Source organism: Cydia amplana, chromosome 14, assembly GCF_948474715.1.
Source record: "Cydia amplana chromosome 14, ilCydAmpl1.1, whole genome shotgun sequence".
NCBI lineage: Eukaryota > Metazoa > Arthropoda > Insecta > Lepidoptera > Tortricidae > Cydia > Cydia amplana.
The window spans coordinates 14,956,909-14,972,707 of record NC_086082.1 but is presented as its reverse complement, the minus strand read 5'-3'; the positions used below and the strand labels follow the sequence as shown (position 1 = coordinate 14,972,707).

The 15,799-nt window shown below is 37.9% G+C and overlaps 1 protein-coding gene across 1 annotated transcript in view; it reads left to right on the top strand.

Moving 5' to 3' along the window:
• The window catches only part of LOC134654368 (sialin), a 76,006-nt gene that overhangs the window by 45,015 nt on the left and 15,192 nt on the right, over positions 1-15,799 (top strand). Inside the window, exons 5-7 of the mRNA XM_063509832.1 lie at positions 3,425-3,511; positions 3,955-4,091; positions 7,260-7,409. Of these exons, the coding sequence (XP_063365902.1) occupies positions 3,425-3,511; positions 3,955-4,091; positions 7,260-7,409 (374 nt within the window). The remainder of the gene's footprint in view (positions 1-3,424; positions 3,512-3,954; positions 4,092-7,259; positions 7,410-15,799) is intronic.

Here is a 15,799-nt window from a genome sequence, read left to right as displayed (position 1 = left end):
AAATGCCAACTCATGATAGCCGTAGCGAATAAGCTACAAAACTTTTAGTAGCTAAATAAAAAAATGAATAAATCGGAAAACCAATTAGTTTATTTATTAATTTAAAAGCATGGCAAAAAAAACGTTACACACATTTTTTATTGCAATATTACGAAATAGAATGTAAAACACGCAAAGCAACGTACATATATGGGGCATTATCTATGAAAAGGGACCTTATTGTCGATGGCGCTTACGCCGCACAGCGTCGCGCGGCATTGTATTTATATCAGAGCATCGTTAATAACGGCGTAAGCGCCATCGACAATAAGGTCCCTTTTCATAGATAACGTCACATATGCTACTTAGGACGGTGCGCTTTTTTAGTATGGGATTGGCGGATTGGGTAACTGCATGTATGTATGTACTAGTATTTTATGGGGCATTATCTATGAAATGGGACCTTATTGTCGATGGCGCTTACGACGCACGGCGTGGCGCGGCATTGTATTTATACCGGATCGTTGATAACGATGTAGGCGCCATCGACAATAAGGTCCCTTTTCATGGATAACGTCACATATGATCTGTGATCCTTACAAAATACCTACTCCTTCCTTTCCTATATACATGGTCTTTTTAGGGTTCCGTACCCAAAGGGTAAAAACGGGACCCTATTACTAAGACTCCGCTGTCCGTCCGTCCGTCCGTCTGTCACCGTGTCACCAGGCTGTATCTCACGAACCGTGATAGCTAGACAGTTGAAATTTTCACAGATGATGTATTTCTATTGCCGCTATAACAACAAATACTAAAAATAGAATAAAATAAAGATTTAAGTGGAACTCCCATACAACAAACGTGATTTTTGACCGAAGTTAAGCAACGTCGGGCGGGGTCAGTACTTGGATGGGTGACCGTTTTTTTGCTTGTTTTGGCTCGACGATATTTGTTTATGGTGCGGAACCCTCCGTGCGCGAGTCCGACTCGCACTTGGCCGGTTTTTTATTTCATAATAAATCTAAGAAAATACCGCGTAGTATTATATCTATATCTCTAGGTACTAATATGGGGCATTATGTATGAAAAGGGACCTTATTGTTGATGGCGCTTACGCCGCACGGCGTCGCGTGGCCTTTTATTTATATCTGAACATCGTCAATAATGGCGTAAGCGCCATCGAGAATAAGATCCATTTTCATAGATAACGTCACATATAAATTTAGATTTTAATATGCGCATATTTTTTCAAGTTATTACTTTCGATTTTATTTAACGGACGTTAAAAATAGATTGTTTCGTCGGCGCGACATTGGGCTTTGGGCCTCTCAAGGCCATGTGGACGGCACGCGGCAATGCAACGCTTAGCTCCAAGAATTATTTTATTAAAACAGATCATACCGCAATGCCGTGTTCTTTCTGCCCTAATGTGAAGCATAGGTACCTACTAGATACCTTCAAACCAGCATAAGAGTCCTCTTTGATTATGAATTATTATTGTGTATCTCAAAGTCACAGTTATGCTGGTTTACCCGAACGCTTGTCGTGCCGATTTGCCGAAGCAAGGTAAGCGATAAGAATACGACCTGTGATTTGTAACGAAACTTTGACGCCTTCGCCTATACTAAAGTAGGTACCCATTCAAACTTCTATTTACAATACAAAAAAATTAACAAAAAAATTAAAAAGTCAAATTGATTTCATAATCGTAAATTATGATATGTAAATAAATTTCAATTTTGTCGCCGATGGCTGAAACGCCATCTAGTAATGATTGACCTTAAAAATGAATGTGATGTGTAGGTTTAGTGCGTGAAAGCTACAACAGATGTCGCGCGAGAGGTGTTTTGACGCCATTTCAACGCATGTTTGTCGTAAGAGTTTTATTAGCTCCGTGGGGCTCCGTGCGCCATCTAGTTTGTTACTGTGAACTAAAAAATTGCCTACAAGTATTTGCTACTTAGGACGGTGCGCGTTTTTAGTATGGGATTGGGTATCTGTACTAGTATTATATGATCTGTGACGTTTGATTGCTGTTCATGTAACTATGGACCTACCTATATTTAATCGGAACCCAAGCGCTTGTTTTGTTTTTATTTACTTCCAATACATTTGAATGACGCCGAATATCCGAGTCTGAAGACTGAAGACTTTAGCAAATTAGTCCAACATTCTTCTATAGAGTCTGTGTGGAAACTCGGAAAGAGAAGAGCCGTGGAATGTATTTCACACAGACTCTAGCATAGTAGTTCAGAGTCATGAGTCACGCTTGCTCTGATATTGTTAGAACTTGACGACCAAGATGATGATGATCATGAGATTGTAAACAAACAATAGGTATACCTAGAAAAGCGATCTCTTTGGCAAACTTGTATATTTTGGTAATGAAATAAATATCTCCATGTCAACAAGTGAGACAAAACATTTGTTTGGCTTGTTTGACATTGACCGATACGGATCGGCATTTGTTTTGGTGATTGACCGATACGGATCGGCATTTGTTTTGGTCGCTTGCCATAAGCGTATACCGAACTACAACAATAAAAACGGGTTATGAAAAAACATTCATGATTTCAACTCAGGAAAACGTATCATTTAATGATTTCTTTTGCTTTTCTTTATCTTAGATTATAAAAAGCATTCTCCATGTTTAAGAAAGATAATGAATAATCGATATTGTCGGAATAACCCACTCCAAACCAATTAATGATTTATTTATCACTCCATGTGCAACGTGTGTAGGTATAAAATATTTATTGAGAATATTCAAGTGTCATTAGTGCCACTCGTGTGGTACTAATGACACACACAGCACAATTCGCTACGGAAGTTAATCTAACAATGTGATTTTCCGCGTAATTTGAGCTTGTAATTTATTGAAATGAATATGGCTTGCTCTATTGTGATGGATTCAATTTTATTTCATTATTTAATATGTGGAAAACCAACAGCGCTTACATATTTGTGTAGTAAATATACTACACACTCTTAACGATTTCAATTAGTCATCATCACTTGTTGTAAATAGTTTAAAAAACGCGAATTTCTTTTGCCATATGAAAAATGGATTATCCGTATAAAGGTCCGGACATCACCCTAAAATCCTGATATTTCCTGGAGCAGTATTTCAACCTTTTTCATGACGCGACCCCCTTAGTATGTACAAAATGTTTTGCTTATGTATTGCCTTACAGCTGGTAGAAGCTGCGCGACTCACCAGGGGGTCGCGACCCACATTTTGAAAAACACTGTCCTGGAGGGTAATTTCTGCATGCTTCCAGTGGTTAGTTGAAGTTTCTAAAAACCCTGAAAATGACGAAAAATCCTGAATAGTGAGTTGCCATAGTTTGTACATCCTGAATAGTGAGATGCATAACTGAATGATTCAAGTATTAAAGAACCAACTTGTTAAGTATATTAATTAACTTATTGTTTCTTTCTGCAGCGTCTTCTCTCGGTGCGGCTATTACTATGCCGATCTGCGGGTTCCTCATCGCGCATCTGGGGTGGGAATCCTCCTTCTACTTCACTGGTAAGCTACTACTTCTACCTTTAGGTAGCATGTACATTAAGTAATGTTTAATATAGTTGGTGACTACTGACTAGGCACTTTCGACTCGGGTACGAATAAAACTGCAGGTTTTTCAGTCGTTTTTAGATTACAGTAACTTTTAACATAATATTTATGAAGTAATTCTGTAAATATTATTTTCTCTAGTCACCAATGAATCACAATCACAACTTGCTAAAGTAAATTTAATTTCGTTTTGTACTTAAAAGTTAAAAATATAATCTAATGGAAAAGCGTTTTATAGGCCTCCCGAGTACAAAACTTACTAAACACAAAACTTTGTCAGCTTACTCTCTCTGGTCACTTCCATCCATTCTGAACAATTTTCATTAACTTTGACTCTGACATGCATATGATATACAATTTATACATAATTCGTTTAATAATTCTACTACAATTTCCAGGGATAATCGGCGTGATGTGGTCTCTGGCGTGGTTCGCTGTTGTATACGACTCTCCCGCTGAGCACCCCCGCATATCAGACACAGAGAGAAATTACCTCTTGAAAGTACTTCCTCTGGACGAAAACGCGAAGAAAGGAGTAAGTATTACATACTAGTTATTACCCGCTGAGTAGGGCATATCAGACACGGAGAGAAACTACCTCTTGAAAGTTGTTCCTCAAGACGAAAACGCGAAGAAAGGAGTAAGTATTACATACTAGTTAGAATATAATCGACTTGATGTGTCTGGCGTGGTTCACTGTTGTATACGACTCTCCCGCTGAGTATTAGGGCATATCAGACACAGAGAGAAACTACCTCTTGAAAGTTCTTCCTCAGGACGAAAACGCGAAGAAAGGAGTAAGTATTACATACTACAGGGTGGCCAAATAAGAGGTATACACTTTATTTTTGAAATTTTATTCTATAAAACATAAAAAATATTAAGTATTTCTTGTTAAATATAATATGTAGGGTCAGCAATTACACATGGAAAATTAATGTCAGACAAATGTCCACCAGCAGCATGGCAGATGCGAACCCTTTTCATCGCGTTTTTCATCACTTTTTCACACATTTCTGGCGTTATCTCAGCGACAGTGTCTCGAATATTTTGTTTTAATTGCTGAAGGTTCGTTGGCCTATTAGCATAGACACGTCCCTTTAGATAGCCCCACAGAAAAAAGTCAGGAGCTGTTAAATCAGGCGATCTTGGGGGCCAGTCAATGTCACCGTTTCTCGAAATTAATCGACCGGGAAACGTTATTTTTAATGTTTCTATTGTTTTTAATGATTAAAACACGTTGTTCCGTCGTAAAACGCTCCATAATAAATTTGCCGTATCTACACAAACTAATTTTCATGCAATAACTGTCATATTTACCGCCAAAATAAAATGACGGCAAAAAAAAGTTGTATACCTCTAAGTTGGCCACCCTGTAGTTAGAATATAATCGACTTGATGTGTCTGGCGTGGTTCCCTGTTGTATATACGACTCTTCCGCCGAGCACCCCCGCATATCAGACACAGAGAGAAACTACCTCTTAAAAGTTCTTCCTCAGGACGAAAACGCGAAGAAAGGAGTAAGTATTACAAGCGGTGGTGCACTATGTAGTCGTACTTATTAATATTCACACTAGACACACACTACAGGACCACTAACAAGTGAGTCAACTTCTAAAAGACGATTGTATTATTGTTCCGCAAATTACTCGTAGTCTGATGGATCGTGCACGCTAGACTTAAATTTAAATATGTAAATAAATATGGCTAGCAGCTTTGTTAATTTTAATAAAAACTTTATAGAATTAATGTGCATTGTTGCGTTTTTGCGCGTCACGGTACGTCCAATTGTATAAATATGTAATACTAGCTTTTGCCCGCGACTTCGCCCGCGTGGAGTTAGTAATTTGGGTAGCTTATTTTTTATCCAATCTGCTTTTTATCAATTCCCCGTACAAACTTCTACCCCCCCTTTTCACCCAAAAATCATGCTTCGAATGACCCCGTTTCCTCCTACGTCATAGATGGGAAGGATGACTCCTGGAATAAAAACTATCCTATGTCCTTCCCCGGGACTCAAACTATCTCTATGCCTAATTTCAACTAAATCGGTTCAGCGGTTTAAGCGTGAACAGGTAGCAGACGGACAGACACACTTTCGCATTTATAATATTAGTATGAATATTTGCTGCTTGTAATGCTCATAAAATTGTCAAACATAAGTTACATACCTATACAATGCAATTTTTCATGTGACTTTATTTTTATTATTAGGGCTCATTTAGACGATATGAGAACTCGCATGCGAGTTTCATTACATTGCGGGTTTTGATCGGTCGGTTGAATTGGACGTAACCAACAGTCCGCAATGTAACTAAAATCGCATACGAGTTCGCGCGCCGTCTAAATCAGCCCTTACGACGCAATTATTAATTTAATTCATATCCATACAGATACCCACAATTCCATACTTTAATAATTTGCAAAATTCTGCGACGTTTCTTTCAATCTTGGCGAAAACATCGTAAATATTTTTCGCTAATCTATTTTCACGACTTCAAAGCGAGTTTGTCTCATCCTTGAGCCGATGACGTCAGCAACTGTGCCACGCCTTCAAAATGTTTGCCAATATGCAAAACTGTGCAACGTTAGTTTGTATTTACTTACTTGCACTTTGCAAATTGGTAAAGCTTACGATTTGTTGACGTTAGAACGTTGTTTATTTTTTTAATAATCATTTATTTACAAACAAGATATATACAGTGTATTACTAAAAGAAATTAAAAACTAGCTTAAATCTAAAATAGGCCCTTGAGGCATTGTACCAAGGATGCTGGCGACATTTCCTCGCTGTATCGCAATGCTGATACGTTGTGCGAGGTAGCCGCCAGCTCTTCGGTCACCAGTTACGTCAACCAGACGCTTCGCGATTTCTGCGAACAACTTATGCGCGCTGGGACCCCATGGACCTAGAGTTTCAACTCCAAATGGTACAAAATGGTACTCTCTACCGAGGCTCTTATATTTGTTACGTTTTAAAATTTCGGCGCTTTCCGCCGCCCCGCCCGCTTATTTATTTATATTAGGAATAGATTTCGAATATATATGTAAACTGGCACAACGCCAACTTATGTAACAAGTGCAAAAACGGGACCCTATTACTAAGACTCCACTGTCCGTCTGTCTGTATGTCTGTCACCAGGCTGTCATGAACCGTGATAGCTCGACAGTTGACATTTTCACAGATGATGTATTTATGTTGCCGCTATAACAACAAATACTAAAAAGTACGGAACCCTCCTCGGTGGGCGAGTCCGACTTGCACTTGTCCGGTTTTTCTTGATGATGTATTGATGATGATTTTCATGATCCGGATCCACTATGCTGAGATAACGCCACTGTGTGGCAGTGTCTCCCATGTAATTTACTCCTATGTAATTGTGTTTACGAATAAATTTGGAATTGGGGGCTGTTCAAAAATTACGTCATCGATTTTTGACCCCCCCACCCTAAAATCATCCAAAAATCATGCTTCGAATGACCCCGTTTCCTCCCACGTCATGCTACCATCATCCGATGTCCAGACCCCCCCCTCAATTTGAAATGACGTAATTTATGAATAGCCCCTTGGACGTACAGGGACTGGACATGTGGGGAATTGGACGTACAGCGACTGGACATTCGAGTAATTGGACATAAAGGGATTGGACGTTCGGGGAAATGGACATTCGAGTCCACAATCTAAATAACGTATTGTCCACAGCATATGCCGGTACCCTGGTGCCAGATGCTTACCTCTCCTCCCGTCTGGGCTATCATCATCACTCATGCCTGCTCGGTCTTCGGATACTTCACCGTCGTGAACCAACTGCCCACTTATATTGAGAGCATCCTACACTACAGCATCAAACACGTACGTATTTATTTATAGAAAATAGAAATAGAAAAAAAAACAACGGGTTGCACTCAGGGAGTGCCGGCAGAAGTGAAAACTCAATGACTAGTGCAAAATGCACCAGGCGCGGCCCGCCTTAAGGTGCGCTTGTGCGGTGCACTCCCATATATAATCAAAATGAAATTATGGTACCTATTTAATATATTACTATTTAAGATCGATCGTAAAAAACTCAATACCAATTAAATAATAACCTTTATTCATTATAAGTTTATAGACAGCTCACCACTACCTACACGGCGTACTCCTATAATTTCATAGAAATCAAAGGTAACGCGCGAAGCGGAGCGCTTTGGATTGCGCTCCTATGGAAAAAGATTTAGTACATTCGATCAATAGGAAATTCAATAAGAGCGAAAGAGAAGTTTCACTGTGGGTCCGCACGTGAAACGGAAGATTTTCTATGAGGGAAGAGGCAAAATCGGTGCGGCGCTCCGAGCCGAGCCCGGTTGACCTTGCGCGCGCATCCCGCGCGCCATGTTGATGTTGTCACGTGTTTCTAAACAGACCTTAGTCAATTTTAAATTATGTGCGGGAATGCAATTTTGGCTTTTTTTCATTCTAAATAATGAAACAAGAGTTTAAACAGTTAAAGCACATAATCTGTTTGTTGTGAGGTGTTTAAAAATTAATGAATTTAACGTGAGAATGTGAAAAAGTTTACAAAATCGACTCGAGTTAAATTATGGACGACCTTGAACTTTCGTAGCAATGTTAGTCAAAAACAAAAACTTATATATTTTTTAAATCAGATCAATATGCAAAAACACCGTGGTTGTGTTGTGTGAATGTCATAAAAGTAACTAGCTTATTTTGTTTTTCGTGTTATCTAAGTATATGTTTTGTGTTTGGCGCGGGCGCGAGCGACGGCTGCGGCTGTGCGGTGAGTTTGTTTGGAGCGAAACAGGTGTGTTATTAACAATTTAGCACATCTTTTCATAAAATTGAAATAAAAACATTATATCCATTTGTAAAATGAACTGCAGTTGGCGTCTATCGGTCGTCAAGATATTCGTAATACCGAAAATCTATGAGAGAGTTCAATGACCGGGTGGACGGAAACCGACATCTAGGTACTTTGCGACGGTTAATTGAATGTGTAGGTTTAGTTTTTGTTTTTTATTGTGAGTGAACACCCATAATACATAGCTACCGGCCGCCACTGAAATGCACTATGTATAAATGAGGTTAACGCCATCTAGCGTTAGCGTTAATTACTTGAAACCCCTAAGCACATCACTGTTAGTACTCTAGTTATATTAATACCAGTTAGAGCGAAACTCACTAAAGAAAAACTCAATGACATTACATGTAACAGTTTTTCGATCAGGTCACGTGTCCGTCTTACGGTCACGTGATCGTCTTACGCTGTCTCGAGTTTAACATTTTTCCCCACCTCAAAAAGTGCACAGCGCCGCTAAAGAAGTTTTCACTTCAAAAATATTTGGCGTAAAAAAACACACATTAGACAACAGGAAATTAAATAAAGAAAAGTACACCAAATAGGATGCCGCTTAGCATAAGCGGTGTCAGTAAGGACTCGATTATTTAGACGGCGCGCGGACTCGTATACGATTTTAGTTACATTGCGGACCATTGAGGTTACATCAATTCAACCGACCGATCAAATGACGCAATGTAATGAAACTCGCATGCGAGTTCTCGCACCATCTAAATGAGCCCTAAGACACGGCGCTGGTTTTCGGGGCACCCAAAATTAAAAAATAAAACTTAAAACTAATACAGAAACAGAACAGATAGAATCAGAACATTTTTCCTTTTAACTGTACGGATTCCGCTGATACATCGGAGCAGTAGGTCTACCACATGATTGGCGCGACAGTATCTCGCCCGCGATATAGATTACCCGTCTTTTTACCTACTGTAAAACATTGCACGATAAAGTGCGAATAGGTTATTCGCAACTCGTTTCGACTTACAAAACTCCCTTTGGTCGTGTTTTAATCTCTCGCCGCTCGTTGTCAATGTCCTATTTATCGCACTTGTATCGTAATGTACCTACTATTATTTATGACCACAATACTGGTTAACTATAACTATGCTATTAAATTGCAATACTGTAACGGAACAGGAAATAAATGAAAGTAAGAAACAACTCAACTAATAAAAGCCCCGTTAAACGGTTATCAATTGTGACACCTATCCATGTTGCTCATAAAACCGGAAAGCATAATATTATGCACGTTTATTTTACAAGTTTCCGCAATATCAATTAAAACTAATCTATATCCGATTTAACCTACGTACACCAATTTAAACCATGCGTCTTAGACTCCTAAGTCTATATTTGAATACAGCAAAAATAATAGCAAATTCTATTTATTCCCACTATTTGAAAGTCAAGCTTGTAAGCTTATGATTAAAGTCGTTTTTGCGATGTCTAAGGTAATTCAGATGTCACGTCACTAGCCCGCCCGCGAGGCAATAGTGTGACCATGTAAATAGCAAGCGAAAGGACAGGACTTGTTCAAACATGTCGGTTGCGATTCGCTTGGTGACATTGATTTTTATGGTGTGTTGTTAACCCGTATCGTAATAACATGTTTTATTACACACATTTGTTTAATAATATTAAGTAATAATTGATTTCATTCTGCAGATAGGTCACGTTTATGTTAGTGATACGAGTCATTACAAACCTATTAACTATGGGACTAAATTATAAACTAACCAACGAAATTCAATTATAATTGCATCTGGTACTAGTTACGCATTTAAATTATATACGTGCATCATTTTGCACGTGCATACAGTCATTGACTTAAACAGAGATTTCGTTATAAATGACTTTGCGGTCACTATGTCGCATTACTATATTAGTGGAAGATTTTGATTTAGGCCAATGAAACAGTACAGTCGCCTTCAAATTTATTGGAGCGGTCAATGTGATTAAAAATATCTTAACATGCATTTTAACTTTTCTTGATAATAGAGGCTTTGCTCATTCACGAAGACCTTGGCAGCTCCGATATATCCGATGGCGACTGTATTTTGCCCATAGGTGCGTCCAAATATAGATAATTTGTTGCGATGTTAGCGGAGGTTGTGCGCAACGTATGCGTAAGCGCGCAAACTACAGCGAACTAGCATGCGTACTAGCGGCGCATTCTTAGATCTGGACACACCTTAAAGTCCTTGGTTGCATATGGAAAAACGACTATCTGTGTTTGCAACAATTGCCACGTTATATCGGGTTTCAGTACCGCGCAGTAATTTTCCAATATTTAATTGAATTAAGCTCAAATAACTTTTTGTAAAACAGACATTTAAATGTTATTTTTTCTTAACCTTTATAAGTTTGTATTATACCAAGGGTCTGAGATCAAATGTAAAAGTCATTTAACAATTTAAACCTAACTTTGTTCGTAATAAAGCTGAAAATGCAGTATCAATTAGCAGCTGAGCTTTCTGTGTTCTCACAACACGTTCCATATACCTACAACAAACAGTTACGTTACCAGCTTGTTTACTTTGCCTCCACGTGTCCCGCGGTACTCGTATGAAAGGGCGTATGTGTCCAATGACAAAACACACTTAAGGTTTTAGGACTAGACCAGTTAGCGCGCTTACTTTGGATGTAAGTAGTTGAATGAGAGAATGTACAGTTATATTTAGCTGATGATTGATTTATGAACTATTGTGAGAAAATGTTTTGTGTTTATTTAGAGTTAATCCCCAGTTATTGAAACGTAATTCAATTATAAATGCCAGTAACAATAATAACACTGCGGTGATTTCCCTACAATTCAAAGGGAATTGTAATAAATATATTTATAACAAATAGCCATAACTCGTCTAACAAATAGAAAATAAATCATCAGTGATTGTCTTGTTGTCTTACGTCAGTAATCAGTATCTTTTCCATAATTTGACGAATCTTTTGCTTTAAAGGAAGGACCTACATATAGTTACATGACATCCCCACTCACAAATCAGTTGAATAGTCCTTAAGTGTAATTAATTTACTGCCATCGTTAAATAGTCGGTTAGGCACATTTCTGCAAAATATGCAGAAATATCAAACAAGTTACTTATTCAGTTCCATCTATAGAAATACTTCAAAACCTGCCTTAAGTTTTCTAAACTTAAATACTGAATAATCAGCAAGTTTTGATTTAAAGTAAAGACTTACAAATTGAAACCTTTTGGTCCTACACTAACGATTCTAAATCGCTTGAAGACCCTCTTGCATGCAGCAAAGATTGTAAACAAGCATAACGCAATAGGGTGGGTGCTATTGCATCAGCCAAAAGCGGTCCACCTCAGCTTTTATAGCCAGCAGGTTTCCACACCTCGCTAACCAGTGAAATCGATCTAAATTTACTGCCAGTTTTTTTGACAGCCGATTAAGGCCAAAATCATGAAATTTGCTCCGATTATTTGTCATATTGACCTCAAATTGGAATATCATTTTGCAAATTTAAAGGCCAAGGTATCGTCATTAGTCTTAATGATTTTAGATCTTAATCTACCCGAAACCATGTCACATTAAGTTAATGTGTTAAATAAGTTGTATTTTTATGCCATGACTTCTGAGGAATATTCTAAGAATTAATTGATGTATCTTTAAGGGACAAAATATTACATTGATAGTCAGAAAAGGAACTAATGTGTAGGTAATAAAAGTGAGGTTTAAGTAAAAACCTTCACAACGTTGTGTAAAATCCTGTATTCATGCATAACCGCATAAATTGTAGAACAGATATAGACGGTTTAAAACATAACTATGCAGGTGTAAATATTTGAAATAACTGTATCAGGTCAGGGCAGTATACTAATTTATCATACCACCACCAGGCCAGACAACGTTTAGCACGTATTTAAGTACTTACCTAAGTTTTTACAAAAGACGGGAACTACGCCTAGTAGTGCTGGTTATGAATGCCCTGTAGGTACATAAGCTACCGGTTCAAGTGGAAGGCACGCTTCAGCTCGCTAAGATTACCAGAAATAAGATTGAGGGGAATAAGATTTTTAATTTAGGGATTTAGAGTAGTGTCAAGATTGAGATATCTCAAAATTTTAGTTAGATATCTGCTTATTAACCTATTTGTCCAAGAATCATTCAAATGATCGCCTCTTGGTGTAGATTTTAAACTTGATACAAAGAAGCCATTTTTGGTCGAAATACACGGCTATGTACTTTGGGTATCATGTATAAAGAGAAGTGCGACAGATAGAGACACCGTGCACAGAGGGAGCCATTTCTACCAACAATACAACAATATGAATGATTAGAATTGATGACTGTAACTGACAGTCTACAGTGCTTCTGGCAAATATTACACGATAATCTGTGGTCTAATAAGGGCAAATTTCCATATCTTGGCGCCCGATGACATTCTGATGCTTGTGTTAGAGTAGCGGTCGGCAACCCGTGAACCTGTCACTAGCGGCCCGCGAGCCTCCCTGTCTATTTTGTATGTAATATTGAGAAACGACAATGTCTAGTCTAGTCATCAATATTAACAAAGTGCGGCCCGCGTCAACTTCGTTAACTACTATGTGGCCCTTGGCTGCTAAAAGGTTGCCGACCGCTGTGTTAGAGGATTCACCTGATCAAAGTGAAACCAGATGCCCGTCACTTGCATTTAAGACAAAAAATACACCTTAATACCGAAATATGTACATTGTCTAAATGACTATTAATCTGAGGGTAAACGTGTTGCGTCAGTAACTAAATAGTTGTCGGTTGAAATTTGAAAATACCCTACCTAGTAGTGACCGCTTTAGGCAACCTAGCCATAAGATAAATAAATACTTAACTGCCAACGCAGCTCCTAAAATGTCATATTTGATATTATCTATTACATTAGTCTCTATACAAATACTCAAATTTCCGGGAAACTAATATTTTTTGTCAACAAACGTAAAGTTAAATATTTGACACACCATAAATATCTCGCCTAATTTGAGACTGTCTCATTATGACCTCAACATGGTCATATTAGCGGCCATAATAAAGCGCCCGGGTTTACCGTCAATCATATGTCAATTAACATACTTATGCTTTATTTGTCACTGATTATACACATTTGTTTATTTTACACGTAAGTTTCTCTATATATTATAGAAAAATATATTGACATTCCTAAAACGATGGCACTTGAAATGAAGACTAAACTTGTACACTTTTCAGTGTTCCAAAAATGATCTCATCGAAACTGTAAATATGTAGTAACAATCATAACGTTCATGACAAAAAAGCAATGCATAACTCACATTTTTTCCAAGGAACTAATATTTTTTGTCAACAAACGTAAAGTCAAATGTTTGACACACCATAAATATCTCGCCTAATTTGAGACGGTCTCATTATGACCCCAACATGGTCACATTAGCGGCCATATTATAGCGCCCGAGTTTACCGCCAATCATATGTCAATTAGCTAGTTCCTTATTTGTCACTGATTATACACATTTATTTTAGATGTAACGTTGTTAGGTACTAGGCTATATTAACACATTCAGTGCCGAAAACCTGACTATCGGGTATTTTATGATTCCGTTCCCAGGCCGGACGACCCGATAGTCGGGATCGTGGTAGTACAGCTTTATATGAAGACATTTTTGTGGCCTGGCGCGGATGTCTTGTTTGGCTGGGTGGCAATGAATGTGTTAATATGGTCGTTTGATACTTATATTATCTCTATGGAACTTAAGAACATTTTATAGCCCCATAAAATAAGACCTAGACGTCTGGGCTAGACATTTAAACCCAAATGAGGCATTACTGACTTACGCAGCGAGAATTTGCATTTTTAGCGGCATTTACTTTGTCCGGGACGTGATGCGTCTGGCAACTACCTTAATAACATGCAAAAATTATAATATATAGCTGGTCAACCAAATCTTGTCAGTACAAAAAGGCGCGAAATTCAAATTTTCTATGGGACGATATCCCTTCGCGCCTACATTATTCAAATTTGCCGCCTTTTCTACTGTCAAGATCTGGTTGACCAAGTATACCTTTGAATTAGAAGCTAACTTATCAAACGTTATCATGACAAATATCGGCTTATTAGCTTTCAGGGGTAAAATATAACCGCGAAAATCGAAATTGGGGGCATTTTTCTCTGTCACTCTAATTATACGTCTTGATGAGAGTAAAAGAGAAAGATCCCCGCAACTTGCGAAATTATGTTTTCGCGGTAGGCCCCTAGAAGTGTCAAAAAACTAGCGTCACGTACCCGACACTTCTGGAATGCCTCGTTACGTGTCTGGATATGTGAGGAATTTATTTAAGACGCCAAAGGTAAGCATAATCGGTATATTACAATTTGAGCTCTATACTTTTGTCTTACAGTCCATATTTGTTTTACACGTTCTTTTTATTATTAAGTGAGATATAATATGACGGTAGTAATCGGATGAATGCATTGCTAAATTGTATTCCGCATTTTTCTAAAAGAATTCCAATGAAAATTACGCAACATTATAAGAAAACATTGCATTTCAAGAATGCAATAAACAAAGGAATGCAGTAATCTGGCAGTGGAGTATTGCAAACCGTATATACTGACCTGCCTTATATGGGAAACGTTAATTTTGCTGCCATTTTGGAACTTTTAGCCTCTTCACTTGAAAAATTATATGCACGAAGCCATTGTCATGAAATAATTACGGTTACCTATACAGTTCATTGCGCAATAATGACGTGTAAGATATTATCGTCCTTTTTTTAAATATCCTAGTTATGTACTAAAATGTCAGACTGGCCAAGTCTTCAACTCATTCTGCTCAATCCAACTGTAATTTTAGTACAAAATTAATAAAGTGTGACATTTTATATTGTTCGATATTTCCAATATGAATTCCTGTTGCATGGTCACCGTACCAACGGGAAGGTACCGATAACCGTTCACCTACAAACGGGTTTCATTGAACATAAGATAAGTTACATTAACTATGTCCCAGTCCGGTTAGTACATTTGTATTACTACGATTTTGATATGAACTTGATAAAAGCCGGTAGGCCGCAAAAGATTTTACTCAAAATACATAATTATTTAGGAACGTATTAGATAATTATTTTAAAGCCAAGACTATTTCTGTTCACGATTCAGGCAAAAACTAAAGATAAAGATAAGTACCTATGTTTATTTGCAAAAATGTAGTGATGAACATAGGTAGGAACACCTGCGTGCGTGCTGCGTACTAGCGTGGTAACTATTGGATCAATTTAGTCGCGATTTTCACTAAAGTGTAGATTTGCATAAAAACTAAGGCTGCCTTTTCACTGATGAGCGTAGAGATGTGCGGGAATCTAAAAAATGCATTGGTTGTACCATCGCCCACACAGCACACTGTTAACTTACAGTTCGTAA